At 37.3% G+C, this 19,436-nt stretch overlaps 1 protein-coding gene across 1 annotated transcript in view; it reads right to left on the bottom strand.

Annotated features, from left to right (window-relative positions):
* Positions 1–19,436, bottom strand: part of slc44a5a (solute carrier family 44 member 5a) — an 83,895-nt gene that overhangs the window by 24,263 nt on the left and 40,196 nt on the right. Inside the window, exons 2-3 of the mRNA XM_079875603.1 lie at positions 16,160–16,208; positions 3,056–3,129 (exon numbers count right to left, since the gene is read on the bottom strand). Of these exons, the coding sequence (XP_079731729.1) occupies positions 3,056–3,129; positions 16,160–16,208 (123 nt within the window). The remainder of the gene's footprint in view (positions 1–3,055; positions 3,130–16,159; positions 16,209–19,436) is intronic.

The following is a 19,436-nucleotide window of genomic DNA, read 5'->3' as shown; positions in this document are numbered from 1 at the left end:
ACAAAGCTTGGAGAAACAGTATGGACTCATTTAAAAGTCTTGCCACCGTACTTATCTCATCTCTGGTGGAGCTGCGCCCTACATCTACAGCAACCCTTCAAAGTGACTCATTTCCTCTTCCAGCGGGAACATCACGCTGTGAAACTAGCGGGCATCTATGTATAAGGGGTTTTCAAACAAGGGCTCTCCGTGCCCCTGCCTCGCTTATCAATTATGCACCTGAAACGCGATCAGCATTTGCTGTGAGGGCATGTGTGTGTCAGCGTGGCCATCAGCACCAAGGCCTGGATGTACAATAATGTGCTTGATATCAGCAAATCTCCAAGGATGATCCCACAGCGTGCTAATGTGAATGAGGATCAAAATCATTCGATGTGACGAAATTCTGGCATTTCCGAATTCAGACCCAAGGTATTTTTGTCCTTGAAATAAACAGTATCTAGAACAAAGCCATCCCTGTGGCAATTCTTCTTGCATCAGCTTCTCCACAGTAAGAAGAGCATAGAGTAGTATTAGCATTAGCGTTAACTTTAGCCACGCTTTGAAGTGGAGGGAAAACTGTGGAGGAGCTCCTGGTGGAGTTGAACATCATAAAATATTCATGTATGATCTTACATCAGAGGAGCTGACAAGGAATGCACAGACTTTGCTCTTCATTCTCAAAAAATATTCCTCAGTAAGAGAGACGCTCTCTCTCTCTCCTTCTCTTTTTCAGTCTTTTATGTACCGAACACCCACTTTGGCATCCTTATGTTGGATGTTGATTCATCTGCAGTCTATGGGGTTCTTGTTAAAGCTTGTTTTTCTCTTGAGAACCAGTGGTTCAGAATTAGAGGAAGGCGCCTCATCTGATCAAAGGTTCTCGTGTTGGTTTCTGGCCCTGCAGATCAGTATTTTAATCACTGGATAAGAGAAAGTCATTAAAACCATGCACCACACTGACTGTATAGAGCAGCTCTACCTTCATTAAGATTTGGGGAGATAGATACTAACTAGTAACATAAATGACCTTTTTACTAGCATGCCAGCAGTGTTTTCAAAACAATGTAGCTTTTCAAGTAACAAGCAATTTCTTTCCCATAAGAAGTGGTGTGGCATGACCTTTACAACCATTACATGGGAAATGCCACACTGTGATTTTTTTATTTATTTCACAATGTATTTATAGCCAGGTGAGGGTATAACAAATCATGCTCTCTCAAATGTAATGTTGGGAAGTCAAAAAGGAAAACAGAACAAAATAGAAAAACTGTTCATCAAGTGACTTGCATCAACTAATTTTATCAGTTGTATTTAGTATTAACTATTACCAATCTAAAATTCTAATTTTGGTGCCAAATAAACACGGCTCTGTTTCCAATTAAAGGTAGGGTAGGTAGGATTTTTATAAAAAACTTTTTTTCAAATTTGTTTAAACTGTCTTTATATACCAATACATAATTAAAATGTAAGTGCTCTGAAAAAGAGAGTATAAAAATCGAGTGACTGTAGACCTTTTAATCTGCAATAAACACAGCTCATTATTTCCATCCGGGACGAAACAATTGATTGGTTTGGGCGACTGTCACTCACTCTCGCAACCATGGCTACCACCCCTGTTGCTAGATCTGCCCATATGCACGCGCACCCGTTTGATTTGAGGAGTGAAAGAGAGGCGCGGAACCTACGAAGAGTAAAATTATGGCAGAGAAAGAGTATTCAAAATTCAAAGCACCTGCATATTCAGTCAGCGAAGGCAAACAAGGCAAACACTACTTCCTCGGACTCTGGATGCCCGCACTCTTGAACGACCTCCTCTGCTTCGCCCTCGACCCCGGACCTGTCCTCGAACCGACGAAGCGGTACTTGTCTCCGGAGTGTAGTCCTCATTAGAGTCAACAATGTTTTCATCATGGAAACTCGCAAAACACCGTATATGTTATGAATCTTACACGAAATTCACCTTCATCACAGTGTAACTGATGGTAATGGAAAAACGTGTATCAATGCAACCTGTTCTAAGCTTTGCCTTATAAATATAGCTCGTTACCTATAAATATAGCTTGTTACCGAATCAAACAAAGTATATTTTAAACTTTACCAATATCGATATGCTAGCTTGATAGTGAGTACTAAAATAAATCTTATTTGTTTATATTTATAGTGATAAAGTTAGGTATTTTATTACATGTGATTCTGACATGGTCACTGCATGCACTGCGCTCCTTCCTCTCCACTCGTCTCAGGTAAATAAATGCGTCTTCCAGCTGAGCCTGAGCGTTTGGAGTCGCGCGTTCATGTGTTTTGGGGGCGTGGCTTTGGAAGGAGCCCAGAAGGGAGGGGGTGGAGTGAATGGAAATAATTAGCTGTGTTTACAACAGTCGTGAGAGATCTACAGACACTCGATTTTTATACTCTCTTTTTCAGAGTACTTACATTTTAATTATGTATTGGTATATAAAGACAGTTTAAACAAATTTGGAATGTTTTTTTTAGAAAAATCCTACCTACCCTACCTTTAATACTTTATTTATCAGTTATAACTTATTTTTATACTTTATACTTACAGTTATACTTTATTTATTAATTTACTGTAACTACAAGTTAAAAAGGTAGTTAGACTATCATTTATATAATGAGCAACCTGGCAAACAACAATTTCAAAATAGCTTCCTAAACATACATAATCTGAAAAAAAAAAAAAAAAAAAACGTATTCATGTAGCCCTTCGTAAACTTGTAAAAACATTATCTACAACTAACATTTACAACACAACTGCACAGTTTTTGTTTTTTTTAACAAAACAAGATCAGCAGCCATCAATCAATAATGATTAATTATTCAACCTGTGTCACAGGAAATAAGCCCTTATTGGCATTCAGTCATAGATGCTAAATAAGCTTACAACATAAAAAGAAATCTTTATCGATTGTCTATTTTTAAAATAATCATTATATATTGCACCTGTTATCATGGGACATGTATTTGCTTACATGGTGGGTCTGTTATGATACTCTGTTTATCTCACAAAATAAAAGATTACAGTAAGTTCCTACAAAGCAGATGCAGCACTTACCCACAGTGCCCAGTGCAATGTAGCCGAGGATGACAATGACGAAGAGCACACAGCACAGCACATCTGTGCAGCCTCTGGAAGAGAAAAGACAATAAAAATGCAGTCTCATCTCATTAAATGATCTTAAGAAGACGTATGTCGTATTTCCCATAAACTTGTGAATGAAATCCTACGTAGTCGATGGAAAGTGGAAACCTGAATGAAAATGTTGGCCTGTCGCACAATACATGGCACTTTACATGAATATTGTGCAAATTCAATTTATATTGAATTCAATTAGGTAAATATTTTTATTTTTAACTGCCCCTTTTATGCTTTTTCAAATATTACCTTTCATGCAGTGTGTAATATAGCTGTTTCTGAATGTAAAAGGTCTGCAAAGTTTCAAAGATCATGTCGAGAAGACGCTATTTTCTGCGCTGTGAAAGCAATTTCACTTTGCATGCACTTCAATTGATGCGATAAAACCAATACTGTTCGTATCACTGTGTATACATGCATGTAAACAATGTCAGAGACCTCGAAAACAAAATTTGAACCTTTAAAATAGAATAATAGGGGCACTTTAATAACTTATTTCACTATAAGATTTCCCCCATTTTTATATAAAAAGTAACATTCCTCAGATTAAGACCTAACATTATTTTAACCCTTTCACTCAGTGAATATTTGCTCAGAACAACAAGGAACTGACAAAGAGCTGGATGAAAAAGAACAGATGAAGACACGTTGACTGGCTGACTGGGCATTACCCCTTATGCAATTCCATATGCTGAATATCGACCAAAACAGTCGATAGGATGTTGAGTTTAGGCACATCTTTCAAACATGAGCTGATAACATTGAGTAGCCTACAGCAAGGTCACGTACTGCTACAAATACTCTAGTCTAGAGATGGTGTCGTACATGCAAATCTTTGACAAGGTCGACAGTGACCTGCACAATACAGAAGAAGGGCAACTGTACAAGAACAGTACGAGAGAAAGAAAGACAGAGACAATGTGCTGTGTTAATCACATGTCAAGTGCCTTATTACAGCTGAGATGAAATGATACGGAGCAAAGAAATTATCCAGACTTGAAAGTACTTTAATATGCACTATAGAAATATTTAGTGTGAAATCAATAAATTCTTTCTAATGCTTACATTTTTTTTTTACAATTACAGTGGGAGCAGTGAGTTGTACTTGGTTGACAAGATTATACACTCTTAGAAAAAAGGTATAATGGGGTTCTACATAGAACCCTAGGTTCTAAGTTTTTTTTAAATAACTTATTATATTTATTAATACATATAATACCTCCTCCACAGCTTTGTTCTTCTAATACATTCATTCACATTGTGACCCCCCCCCCCCCCCCCCCATTTATAGATTATATATGGTCCTCAATTGTATTATTATTCTGCTTGAAATTTGCTTTTAGATTCCAGTTATTATTAGGAAAATAGAGATTCCACAGTTTGTTTATTTTGGATTTACAACTTATCCAGCTTTCAAATATTCTACACAGAACTTCTAATCTTTCATTTGTCTTATTTTATTCCTCATTTGTGTGTATTGCAGAATAGACACATAAACATACTCTTAGTAAGCAAGTTGTGTCTGGATATTGCACTGAAAGATCTTCTTCAGAACTCATAAAAGTAATATTTGCTTGTCATAAGCTGAAGCTGAATATGGACTGGCAGTAAGAAAATTGCACTGCTGAAAGCAGAAAGTAATTATAAATGTCTAACTCGCTCGCTGGTAACAGATTACTTTGCTTGCCTCTCAAAGGGTTTGATGAAAGTGATTCTTTGGAGGAGACAGCTGTGTCTGGGCAATTACTATAAGAGCATGGCGGTTGAAAGGTGGAACTTTTTAAAAACTGGAGTTCAAGCTCTCGACACATCTCTCATTACAACGCACACAAAACAATCAAGTTTTCAATTAGTACAATATGACCTTTCATAGAGAAAGATGCCTCCCTCATGATCAGCGAATTTAGCGTGTTCTGAATGATGATGCATCCTAGGAAATTGTCACTTCTAGTTTTGGTTTTGTTTCATGTTCATGTTTCAGGTCTTTTTTTGTGGTTTTCACAGTTATGTTATCCTGCCATGTGCTCCCGTTTGTCATGTGATTCCCTTGTCCTCATGTGATCATGTAATGTGGTTCCTCGTTTAATGTGTTGTTCTCATTGGTTCATTGTTTAATCGTGTTCACAGGTGTGTCTTGTCAAGTCATTAGTCTCTGTGTATTTATTGACCTCATGTTCCCATAGTCTCTTGACTTGTCCCCTGTACCGCTGTTTGGTGAGTGTCGAGTTGAGTTGAGTTGAGTCGATTCGAGTCATCGTTTGTTTATTATGTATTCATTCAAATTGGATGTAAATTAAACTGCAAGCTCACCAAAATTTGCAAAATTATGTTAGAAATAATTAAGGAAAATATTAAGGGAAATAAATTGAAACATTTGCTAAATTATTTTTATATAGTACAAAATTACCCTGGTTTTGAAAGAATTAATTCAATTCAAATAAGTCCCATAATACATTTTTAATGGTGTTTTTTTTTTTTTTTTTTTGAAAAGGTATAATTAATCTGAAATACTAAACCAATAACTATGATATTTCATATCCAACATAAAATAAATGAACAAGGACTTTTTCTGGACATCTTAACCCATCTTCCTCTAATTCATATATTCATAGTCATACCGTACAATAAACCACAGAGGTTTTGTGTGGTTGGCAATGTTTGATCTAGGAGAATCAATGAATGCACCACATACAATCAAATGTATTTTCAGTGCATTTCAGCCTGGATAGAAGTCTTGATTTAGTCTAATCACGGTCTGATTGATGAAACCACAGGCAGCCGGAAAAAATGTCAAGGCTGTGACCCTGCCTTAAGTTTAGAATAGGGTAGTGAGGAGTAGAAATGTCCATGTCTGTCAGATAAGATCTCTTCACAGCAGATTTTTTATACTTTATCCTATTGCATATTAGCTAAACGCAAACATTAGTAAAATAAGTTTGCAGTACATAACAGTGCCCACAGAAAAAATCCTTGCGTTTAACATACCTAGCCGTAAATGAGGCCTAGCAAACGGGCTCAAATGAAGGATTTACAGAGGTACAAAGAGAAGTATTATGACCATTATTGATACAATTACCCTTTAACTTGCACCTGAGAATGATGCACGATCCAGACATTTATGAGACTATTTATAAAGGCCCACATTCTCATGCCAAGGTTACACTAAACCTGGTTTGATTGAGGTCAATCTCACCACCCTCCAAACGTAAAACCTTAAGCCCACCTCCTCTGTAAATAGACAGGGAAGGGCAGGAGAGATTTCAAACGCATAAGCCGATTAGAGCTCATTATCAATAGCAGCAGGTGGGTCAGTGCTCTACTAAACACTGAGCTCAGCACAGCCTCAGTCCAAATGAGCGGCTCACTGCTAACTAATTTCACATAACACTTAGTCACAATGTTCAACTAGTTTTATGGCTGTTCCATACTTTTTTTTTCATATTTAGGGTTAGATTTGTTTAAATCATCAACTTTAAGTATTACACTTTGATGCATGACTTGTCTTGCTCCATTTGTGCAATCATACTAATATTTTTATTCTTCTGCTGAGCGAAAAAAAAAAAAAATCTCCTAGACTTCCACACTCAAGGAGGACACTCAGCCATAGACCAGAACATCACAGAGACTCTTTTTACTTAGACTAGTAAGTAAACACCCAGAACACCCCACAACATTCTAGCAGCCACCTAGTAACACCTTAACAACCAGATAGCAATGCAAGCAACTACTTAGCAATGCTAGAAACCACACATTCTAAAAAACACATATTAATGTCTTAGCAATTAGCTAACAATGTTAACAACCACCTAAAAATGTTAGAAACAACCCACGACATTCTAGCAACCAGCTAGTAACACCCTAGCAACCAGCTAGTAACACCCTAGCAACCAGCTAGCAATGCTTTCTAATAAATCACCCTAACAACTACCCACAACACTCAATGAGCAGTACTTTAGCAACCACCCACAAACACTTTAGCAAACCAGCTAGCAATGCTAGCAACCACTCACAACACCACAGAAAGCAGTTGGCAATGTGCTACCAACCATCCACATGAAAGCAACTAGTAAAAAATCACTAACCAATCACAACAAGAAGCACCACCCACAACACCATAGCATCCAGCTACACTACAGTAGCAATGCCAAAGCAACCAGATAGCAATGCTAGCAACCACCTATAACACCCAGCTATCAGTACTCAGCAATACTGTAAAGGCAGTCAAGTTGTTGGAAGAAGTCAGAAGTGCAGGCAGTTTTCATGTGAAAATCACTGATATGGCAGTCACAGACAACTGGCCAGGTAAACATAAAGAAAGCGCCTTTCAACCCCTCTCGTCTGATGTTAGGCTTGTGATAACTTCACAGTGATTTTCTCAAACTCAGAATTATCAATCGATTGGCCAGAGGCAGTGCTAATGTGCTTTAGAGATCTCAAGGATGAACAAAGAAAGAGCAGAGAGCTGAATCAGCAGGTCAGAGGTGCCTGAGAACCAGCGTGAGGAACTGCTCTTACAAACACATCTCTCTCTCGCTAAATAATTGAACTGTTTTTTTCTCGGTCTCTTCCTGTTTTTCATTTTTTTGTTGCCTTTTTGACCTTTTTCGCTGTTCACACCTTTTTTCTGAAAGTATCTCAGCTCTGACTACAACAAGCAGCTGAACTGACTATGGACTTCAGATGTTTTTCCCAACACTCTCCCAACTTTTATTGTAATACATTTCTTATCAAATATTTGCAGTCTTTTAATCTCTGTGCTGCCAGTGTCTTGATTATCCTCATGCTCTCATGCTCCTCCAGCACAACCTCACCTGCTGTCCTGCCAGAAGACACTCTCATGTCTCATCTCTTCTCAGAGACGTTTCTAAAGAGGTTCGCCCATCAGCTCATATGCCCTGTGGATTTCACCCTCAGACGCGCCATCACTGGAACTGAGAAAAATGGCTTACAACTTTTCTGATTCAATTTTGATTTGACTTGAGATCAATTTTAATACCTCCTTTTCTCTGAATTCTGAGCATTAGGTTGCAGAATGTGTCAAATGAAATCTGTCGCAGGACGAATCATAGTCTAAGACCGTGTCTAAACCAGACATGATGTGATACAGCAAAGAGTGGTAAATACATCTTTCCATGTTAAAAGAGTTTTGTTCCAATCAAACATTTTGCCGGTCACTTTGTTTCCATTTCTGCCTTTTCAATGGTTTGGTTAATAGGAGTGTAGGATCAGGATATACAGTTTACAGTATAGTTTTTACTCATTAAAGGAACAATAAACCCAATGCCAAGTTGCATACACAGTTATCCATCAGATGGATAACATTATTCAATATTATAACATTCCTACTGTACATTATGTTTTAAAGCCTGATTTAGAAAGAAATATTCCAGGTTCAATATGTTAAGTGCAAGAATTTACAGAACTTGTGGCATCATGTTGATCACATTAAAAAAAAAGGCTTTACTATAGAAGTGAACGGGGCTTAATCGTAACCATTAGAATACTCAACAGTATAGCGACTATACAAACAAAAAACTTGATTTCAGTGTGAAAAAAAAAAAACTGCTAACTTTTTATTTGTCAATTATATCCAATTTTACAACTTCATTGCGACGACAATGCAATGCAACAAACTTTAAAACCCTAAAATGACCGTAAAAATTATTTAAACAACTCCACTTTAAACAACAATTACTTAAACAACTATAAAATTATAAGCTTCACATTTCTGTTGTTAAATTCTCCAAATATTGGTGGCATTGACTTTCATTGCAAGTGAAACCTCCATTTTTGCTACATACAAGTCAAAATTACTTTTTGCAGTAATAAACATTACGCCACAAATGCTGTCAAATTAGCTTAACTTGTAGTGAGCCTGGAATATTCCTTTAAAGCATGTGAAACCCTGTAGCATGAAAGCAGTTTTAGTACAGATTTACAGTTTTGGGCATCATATTAGTTACATACCATAACATAAAACAAATTATTGCGTATCAGTATCTGCTATATTGTGCACGCCTAAAAAAAAAAGACTCTTCTCAAGCTCCCATCAAATCTCCAAAGAACCGATCACCAATTCAGATCAGAAGCCAACAGAGGCTAGATGCTAGATGACTGCCGATGCTCTTGACAGACGCTGTACTTTAGCTTTCTGCAGATTTCTGACACAAAATGATGACACGAGGAGTAACTTCACACATCAAAAGATTGATGGTTCAGTAATATCCCCCAGTCGCTCCATTAGATTGTACTTCCAAGAACAGCAAGAGAACAGATCGCAGACTCCGTAAAATCAAATTCAGCCCGCTTAATTGAATTTACTAACTGCTGACTTTAAATTTTAAATAAAATTCAAAGATACAAAGGTACCTTTCAGACTGATTCGTATTTATTTTCTGATCAGATGAAACTCTAAAACTCAAAAGCTAAATTTTATAATCAAGGGATCAGAATAGTTTGCTGGGGGTTATTTACAATTGCATGACGCAATGTTTTGCATAGACACACCATGTTTTGTGGTCAAGTGTAGGCTAAATGAAATGTGCTTATCCAATCAGGCAGCAATACAAACTAGATTAAAAAGTTTGTCAGGAAAAAAACTTTAATATTGGCTTGAGAGAGCCTGGCCAATTGTTTTAAAAGCTTTAAGTTTGAAGGTTTTAAATCCATGCAATCTGTCAAAGAATACCCAAACATTATGTTAGGCATAGCTAGCATGCTGCTTAATATGATTCTAGTATGTTTTAACATTTTCCTAGCATGTTTCTAAATTTTGGCATGTTTTAGCACATTGCTAACGTGTTTTAGCAAGTTACTAACGTTGCTTGCATGTTTTAACACATTTCTAACCTGTTTTAGCATTTTGTTAGGCTTTGCTTGCATGTTTTGTATGGCATGAAGCTAGCATTTTTTAGTACATTGCTAGCATGTTACTAGGTGTTGTTGACATGTTTAAGCTAGTTGCTAGGCTCAGACAGACAGACAGACAGACAGACAGACAGACAGACAGACAGACAGACAGACAGAGAGAAATTTGAAACCAAAATCTGAACAAGGATGTGACATAAACATTAAATTCATATGTGCCTTGTTGTCTTTCTGCCTCTTACTGCCAGCAAAGGCAGAATTTCCCAGCTTTCGGACACATCCATTGGTAAGTGTGTGTGAAGCTGACCTGTGAATAGCAGCTCTATATATCACCGCTGTGTGTGTGTGAGTCCTTTGAGGGACGGCAGATTGACTGTGCTGACAGGCAGCAGAGTACTCTGACTGGCTCCAGTCGAGTACATGTGTTTCTCCCTGAATGAGACAGCTGCCCATGTGCAAGGACTATTATACTCATGTAATGATGTGGTGTTACACAAAGGATTCAAAGGTCTGGAGATTTACTGCACAGTCACTAATCGCTGGGCTAGCTTGACAAGGCTTAAGAAGTCGGAGTAGGTAGATAGAGTAGGCACAGGACATAAATAATGAGTCTTTCTAATTCAAGGACATTTCACTTAAAATAATGACTGGAATGGAACTCATGGGGTTAGAATTGTTACATTACTCCAAATAAATAGATTAATATTCACAAATAAATGTAAAGAGATTCACAAAAATGTATCAAATTCACAAATAAATAGATTAAGATCCACAAATAAATGTAAAGAGTTTCACAAAAATGTATAAAATTCACAAATAAATAAAATGAGATTTGCAAATAACACAATTTTACAAACACAACTCTGCCTAGCATTTATATGTGCAGACAAATCCACAAATAAGTGGACTCCACCCACCGTTTACTCAAGCCAATCAGATGACGGCCACATTGAGCTGGCCAATCGTAGGACGTTCTCGCTACAACCAATAACGTTTGGCTTTACACTCAGGGCGATCTCCTCTGAAATAACTTTGCTCATTCATCATTCATCTGCATTTGGTCAAATAGGAAGTGCACACGTAAGGCCCATAAAATTGCTACAGCAAAAGATGTTTAAAATTTAGATTTTGTTATAATTAGACTGTGTGTCAAGCCAAGCCACAATTTTTATGAGCCTTGGAAAAAGCCAGAGAAACAGCACTTTACATCTCTGTTAAGGGAACAACTCGTTACGAAAGTGTCACGTTATTCAAGATAGAACGGAAAAGCATAGCTGACAAATGAATAACTGGGTTCAACCTCGTGATAAATACATGAGTTTGTGTAATAGGTGAAATTACTGTCTCACAACAGCCAACAGCTTTTCCCACTTCTTCAGCCAAGGAGTTTTAATGTTGCATATGATCAGCTCTGTAGATCTAACAATCTAAAGAGCATTATAATTAGTATTTTAAATATTAAATACCTGTATTACGATTCCCTTTGTTTGCCGAGAAGATATTTGTAGAGAAGATATAGGTTAGGTGGGTTCTTTTTAAACGTGCGACAGGTTGTTGCATTCCAAGAGATATCATGCATTTAAAAGTGAAATATGCCCGGCAGACAAGCGATATGCATTTACTGATCAGTTAAAACACTTGATCACACAAATAATATTTCATATGCATCAGACTTAATAGTTTTTTATGGTAAAAGTAACTTACAGCATCTAAAGTAGGCTAAATGCATAGAAGCATTTTTCAGCATTGCAAGATTTTTATTTGCAGCATCCAACCCCAGTACACGCTGATGCTGAGGCCCGTACTGTTACATTACATCGCGGGTGGTCATTTGGGCTCATATTTGGTATTCTACATTACATTTATGTATGTCCTATATGTCACTGCGATTGTGCTTTAAAGTCCAACTGAAATCAAAATTGACCCTATTTACTTTGTTAGCGCATATTACTAGTCTTGTGGTGAAAAATTAATCCGTGCAAGTTAATACACAGAAGAAAATTGTTTGCCGTCGTAATCTTTAATCAAAGTATGAAAAGTTACTTCCGGTCTGGAATGGCGTTCCTTCTCTGATGATGTAGGTTTGACGGCTTGGGTTGGGAAACGCTTAACCACTCCCCTCAAACCGTTAGTCTGTTATGAGCAGAGGTGGAGAGGAGGAGCGCTGGAGTAAAACCCTGCCCTCTGTTCAATATTCCTTTTCACTGGGAAATATGTCACAACACTGGAGAAAAGTCGTTTGCAACTTCCGGTTCACATGGACTTTAAAAGGCAAAATCATATGTTCTGTAATTTCTTACATCATGTCTACACCGTGCGAGGCTATCTACACTGGGCAAAGCGAATGTGCAAATCATTTGTCCTCGTGTAATTGTGTGTAGTAGCCGCAACTTCAGAAGAAGAACGGGCATCCGTTTACTGTCAGTGTAGACACTATCACGAAATATGAATTTTCAAGTAGCCAGCAGCCAGCACTAGTCAATATAAGCACGATTGTGCAGACAGTTCATATCTGCAGCTAAGAAAACAGACGTCACATAGGGAAAAATGTGTTAACATTTCAAACATGCTAGTTTTACATTCTTTGAAACTGCTATGGCAGCAGTGAAAAGATTATGGGGCACTATTTGCTTTTAACGCGCTGTGTCGCGCCTCTTGCCGGTGTAGAGAGGGTGTTACTGATCATGATGCTCGGGATCTGTGATGATCATAATTCCCTGAGTTTATCCTGATGGAAATATAAAGAGGCCTTAAACTCCAACAATCTTTTGAAAACAGAGTGTTTTAACCACACAAACAGTTGACTCAATTTGAACGAAGCACCCAAAGATTATTACTGCCCCTTCCAAGGGTGCAAGAAGTTACCGCCCCGAGTGTAAAGCCAAACGTGATTGGTTGTAGCGAGAACGTGCTACGATTGGCCAGCTCAATGTGGCCGTCATCTGATTGGCTTGAGTAAACGGTGGGTGGAGTCCACTTATTTGTGGATTTGTCTGCACGTCGACGCTAGAAGTGTTTCAAAATCCACAGATGCGTGAGGGGATTTACAAATGCACAGAAAGCGGTTCACAAATAAATACCAGGCAGAGTTGTGTTTGTAAAATAATAAAACATTTGTAAATATTTTTTTATTTGCAAATCTCATTTTATTTATGTGTGAATTTTAATCTATTTATTTGGAATAATGCAACAATTCTAACCCCATAAACTCACAGTCAAACATCCGACTCTATCGACTCAATATAGATCTATCAACCCAGGCTTCAGTGAGAAGCGTCACTTGACAATTTCAAAGATGATGTCGACTGACGAGTATACCAGAAAATTAGGTTTATACAACACACTCTTCCTCCTCATAAAACAGTTAATTTTTCACATGAGACCGGGTAGTGTTTATAATGTAATATATAAGATACCTTATTTCTTGCTTATTTTTTTTGCCTTAATATTTTCATGACTTTTGTTTATGCCCTAATTGACAGAAAAACACAAATTGAGTCACGCCGCCATCAAAATTTCAATTGGGATGTTCCCAACTATGTCTGGAATGTGGCAAAAGACAGAAATTAAAGACAGGTAAGCAAGATGATTGGCAAGCTATAATGAGAACAGGAACTAACAAGCATAAAAGGACATGGCCATCTGTTGCATACTCCACACAAAACTGGAAAGCACTTTCTCGGTCTGAAAAGCTCTAATCTGATTTGCTGACTTCATACTACTCTGAGAGTAAAGGCACATAGGCTATTTTAGCCAGTTTGACGTCTTAACTTCTAATATGCCTGTCATCTACAGTTCCCATTAGCCAAGCTCACTGACCTCCTCCAGTATGAAGCCAATGGGTGAGACAAATTGAACCATCATACATGAAGAGAAAGCGCAGAATAACTGCGGCTTTGCTGTACATAGCGCGATCTATAATTACATCTCCAGCTATCAAGATCCAATCGCTCCTGTCTCCCTCTTCCCACTTCAACGGAATCCAAGTGGGGATGGTGAGGAATTTAAAAGGCTGAAGCATTCAAACCTCTGCCAGGGAATTATTCATCCCCAATTTCTCCTCTTAAAGACTCAGAATGCAGAAAAGCAATAGACAGAGGGTAATGCCTTGTGCTTTGACTCTCTCTCTCTGTGTAATTGCTTTGCATCAAATGTGTAATCATCTCATCCAAGTATTCACATCAGAGTGCTAATGGGCTCATTGAAGCCAATCATGCCAGGAACCTTTAACAAAAGATGCCTCGATAATGTCCTCTCAGCATCAGCCCACGAATCAGCAAAATGACCAGGGTGATCTGTTTTCTAGAGCATATAAATTCATTGTATGTTTGGATAGTCAGACAGGACCAATGTATGAATCCTCTGGTCCTGATCTCCACAAGGATAATGAAACCTGAATTTGCAGGGCTTGATAAACATACAAAATATTAAAGCTACACTGTGTAATTTTTTAAGTTGATTCTTAGCAAAAAACACTTTGTTCTTTCAAAATGATATGTGCTCATTAATGTGTAATTACTTCGCTTACGTAAGCGTAGAATCTGCCATTTAGAATACATACGAGCGAGTCGCTCGAATGGCGGCAGCCATGATGCACCTCCATCATGAAAATACATTAGCCAAAGAGGGACAAACCTGGAAATTCAAGCTTCGCCCTTCGCATTTTTTTACACTCATTGGCACCATGACGAATGCGAGGGGGAGATTACTCGCGACTGCCGGCAGATTTGAAATAATACGGCCACCGTAGGAGTTAAAACGCCCTCGGAATGGGAGGGGCTAGAAAGTAATATTCAGTTGGTAGTCATAAACAATTTCACCGCCAGATGGGAGAAAATCCTACACAGTGTAGCTTTAAGTAATATTTAAGTAAAATCTAAAATCATAAAAAATATATAAATAAATATTCATAACATTTAATAATACAAATACTTTTATAAAAAATAATATTACTAAATTAATTAATACATATAATTTTAATAAATACATTATTTCATAAATAAAAGAACATTTAATCCACAATTTACATAACATTTACATTATAGGGACTATCATTATGCTGATATTGTCTTTTTTTTTCTCTATCCAACCGTACACAATCAGAACAACTCTTTACGCAAGGATCCTGACGAATACTAATGATATCACATTGAAATTACACTGTGCTTTGAACATGGTCTGACTGTGATCTTCCCATATGAAAAGAGGTAATACTGTTTCTTTCTCCCTCGGCCACACTTTCACTAGCCGCACTCGCTGCCTTCCACTCCTCAGACAGAAACAGTTAGTGAAGTGAACGGTCTCCTCATTCTTTATTTAATGATAAATCATCACTCTATATGGGTTACTGGGCCTCCGTTTGCCGCCCGCCTGACCGCTTTTGATTGTTTCACAGCTCCTCAGATTCCACTCACTCTTACTTTACTGAGTAAATGCCATTGAATCGTGCTGTTTTCCGACAGCATATGGCTTTTAGCCACAGATACATTAATATATTAATAAACTAAGCCCTAGACACCGTTTTATCAAGCCCACTGATTTACAGACCAGCTAAAAGACTATAAAGCTTCTATAGCTGTGGTGTACTGGATTTGTTCAGTTGATAATCCACATGATACACTCTTACAATAAATATTTAGCAATATGAGATCAAATGAATGCAATAAAAAGGAATGCACTGTAAGAAGAGCATCTCCATGACAACAGTGAATATTTCTGTGAGAAGAGAATTGCAAGCGGTGTAATAAAGTGAACAGAAATGTCAGTGCAGTTAACCCTTTGTTGCATTTTTATTAAAATCAAAGGACAAACGTACAGTAATGTTTCTATTTACTCCAGAAAGAATCACTGCCAATATTTATTTGCGATATTATATATATTTCACTCCTTTCCACTCAACAGAAACAGCAAATAAATACTCCACATGTGCTTGGTGCATCACCACATTCATCGGCTGTTTTGAATTTATTACTCTTGTGAGTAGAGGTCAAAGGTCAGAAGGCGATCCCCATGATGGTTTGGATGTCACTTCGCATTCTGAATAGTTAAAATTGCTTTTGAATGATGAGGACATGGTCATAAATAATGATGACTGTGATCAGTGGTTCAAATCAAGTGTAAATCTGCAACAATGAAAGGACATGAAGGTTGATTTACCTGTTGTAAACTGGCCCTCTAAATGTTGGGTCAAACTTGCGAGGTTCACCTATGGAAATAAAAAGGAAACATCTAACGTTAATTAGGTATAAGAGATATGAGGTTTAGCAGGGAAAATCATAGACAAATATGAGGTACAGAGAGTCTCGTATCACCCTAAAGGGGCTTGATTTGTGATCGACTGACTGTATGTTATCCCACTTATTACTTATCACAACCAAAAAGTGGTTCCGTTACCCATATTGAGATCACTGATGTATATCATCAATACATTTTTAACAATCAAACCTGTTACAGATGGGTAAAGAGCTAACAGGATACAGTTTGTGGAAACATTCTCATTAAAATGGTTGGGATTTCCCAATCTTTGTCACTGAGAGTGACTTCTTTTGCTTGCTACTGTTAAAGACGGCTGCTGTCAAAGAGCGGATGACTGACAGCTGGGAAGATTCAAGTAAAAATGGCAGATATTTTAAGAAGGAAAGAAGATACAGGATGGAAATCCTAAAGCTTGCTTATGTATTCTAGTTTTATCCCCTGCCGTTCCACCTGCCAGACTGTCTGTCAGTGAGGAATCTCTAAACTCTTGCCAATGCAAGACACTGTGTTTGGATTACTTCTCGATGGCTGTTCGATGACTACAAAATGCTTTGTTAAAGTGACTGCTTCAGCATTTGATTTGAGTGATGAGTGGCTGAAATTGATCTCCTGTGAATTTGTTTGAGGAAACAATATGCTAATTTTCAATTTTCATTAAATATACAGGGTGGGCCAATTATATGGATACACCGTAATAACATGGTAATGGTTGGTGATATTAAAGTCCTGTTTGTGGCACATTAGTATATGTGAGGGGGCAAACTCCTCACATATACAAAAAAAACTGTTCATCTAGGAGTTTTTCCCTGAGTCGTTCCCTGAGTTTTTCCAGCAAGATGGTGCACCACCACATTATGAGTGCCAGGTCCGAGCATTCCTAGATGAACAGTTTCCTGGAAAGTGGATTGGTCGTCGTGGGCCAGTTGAATGGCCCCCAAGGTCTCCCGATCTGACCCCCTTAGACTTTTATCTTTGGGGTCATCTGAAGGCAATTGTCTATGGTGTGAAGATACGAGATGTGCAGCACCTGAAACTACGGATACTGGATGCCTGTGCTGGCATTTCTCCTGCGGTGTTGCTATCAGTGTGTGAAGAGTGGGAGAACAGGGTTGCATTGACAATCCAACACAATGGGCAGCACATTGAACACATTTTATAAGTGGTCAGAAACTTGTAAATAAGTAACTCATGAACGAATAAAGTTACGTTGAAACCAAGCACACCATTGTTTTTCTTGTGACATTACCAATTAGTTTGATGTGTCACATGGCCCTCTTCCTATTGAAAAAACAAAAGTTGTATCCAAGATGGCCGACTTCTAAATGGCCACCATGGTCACCACCCATCTTGAGGAGTTTGCCCCCTCACATATACTAATGTGCCACAAACAGGACTTTAATATCACCAACCATTCCCATGTTATTACGGTGTATCCATATAAATGGCCTACCCTGTACATACAGTCCTGTATATGAATCATTGGGTTTGCTGTACATTTCATTTTAGGCAAAATAACAACAACAATAAACCAATCTCATGAGACTAAACGAATCACTAAGGCATCACTATCAACTTTTCATCTTCCATTGCTCAGAACCATGTGAACTGCACATCCCTCCTGGTATTTCCTGAATTGTTTTTCTGCAGTCCAAATCATATTACTACCGCCATGCTCTACACCTTGTCTGAATTGGTCTGTCATCTGAGAAGTGACACTAAATCGATGGAGATGGCCGTGGCACATTTAGCGGAGTGACTGAGCATTCCATCAGCTCTGCACAATGGGCCTTTTCTCCCATCAGCCACCTGTAACGCTACAGTGAGCAGAGGGAGGCTTCAGACACATGCAATCACTGCGGACTTTGGCCATAGCGGGCAAGTATAACATGGTGATGTTCCGTTTAATATAGCAATATGAAATATATTTGTAAGGCAGAATTACGTTCCATTCAGGACACAGTTTGATTTGTATACCATCTTGAAATATTACATACACTTTCAAGTAAGTTGTGTGAGAGAAAATAGGTTTGTGGGCATGGTTTTATATAAATTAGTGATTTGTTTTAGTATGTTAACAGTTTCAAATTACTAAGTGGCCTTTTCATGGTATTTTCTGGCAGATTTATTTTTGTAAAATTTTCCAATACTTCACTATAAATTAGAGTGTTCTTTGTATTAAAGGTACATTTATATATACAGATGAACACTGTTCAAATAAAAAATGTATTGTATTATAATTATCTTAACAAATAAAACAATGACATACATAAAATAATCAACAAATATATTGATATATAAAAGTCATAACATTATAAGAAAAAAAGAAATTGCATGAATAAAATATAAATATTTTAGTTAAAATATGTTTAAAATGAATGTGTGATTATAGGTTGCCAAGGCATCAGCTTCGTCATTGCAAGAAATGGATCTGAATTCTATTAATACTATTAATATTATTTTTGTAAATGTGACTCAAAATATTACCACAATAATTATTTTCCCATAATTATCTTTATTCTTGAACATTTATGGCTTAAACATTATGACTTGCGAAAGGCCTATTATGAGACTATATATGAGATTATATGTAGGTAAAACTTTACAATAAGGTTCATTAGTTAACATTCGTTAATAATAATATCTTAGTTAATATTAATATCAACATTTACTAATACATTATTAAAATCAAAGGTTGTATTTGTTAACATTAGTTAATGCACTGTGAGCTAACATAAACATTGCTGTATTTTTATCAACTAACATTAACAAAGATTAGCAAATACAGTAACAAATGTATTGCTCATTGTTAGTTCATGTTAGTTAATACATTAACTAATGTTAACTGATGAACCTTTTAGCTATATAAAGTATATATATATATTGTAAAGTGGAACTAAAAACTACGCCGCAAAAAGAATAAATAAAATGCTTTCTTAAAAAGGCAAAAGAGCGCATGCACGTTTTCTTAATATGCTAATTAAAAACCGATAGACTGATGAAAATGCGGGACATTTTCTCAATATGCGACGTGCGGGACAAGGGGTGAAAATGCTGTGCGGTACAACGCAAAACGGGACGGGTCGTGTCGGGTGGTCACCCTAATCTCAAACCTTTACCACATGTAAACATTGTGGATCTTTTATTTAATCTACTTTTTATTTTCGACCTGCCACAAGAG

This window comes from Squalius cephalus, assembly GCF_949319135.1.
Source record: "Squalius cephalus genome assembly, chromosome: 7".
Classification (NCBI taxonomy): Eukaryota; Metazoa; Chordata; class Actinopteri; order Cypriniformes; family Leuciscidae; genus Squalius; species Squalius cephalus.
Note: the sequence above shows the minus strand (reverse complement) of the source record. Positions and strands in the feature narration are given on the sequence as shown.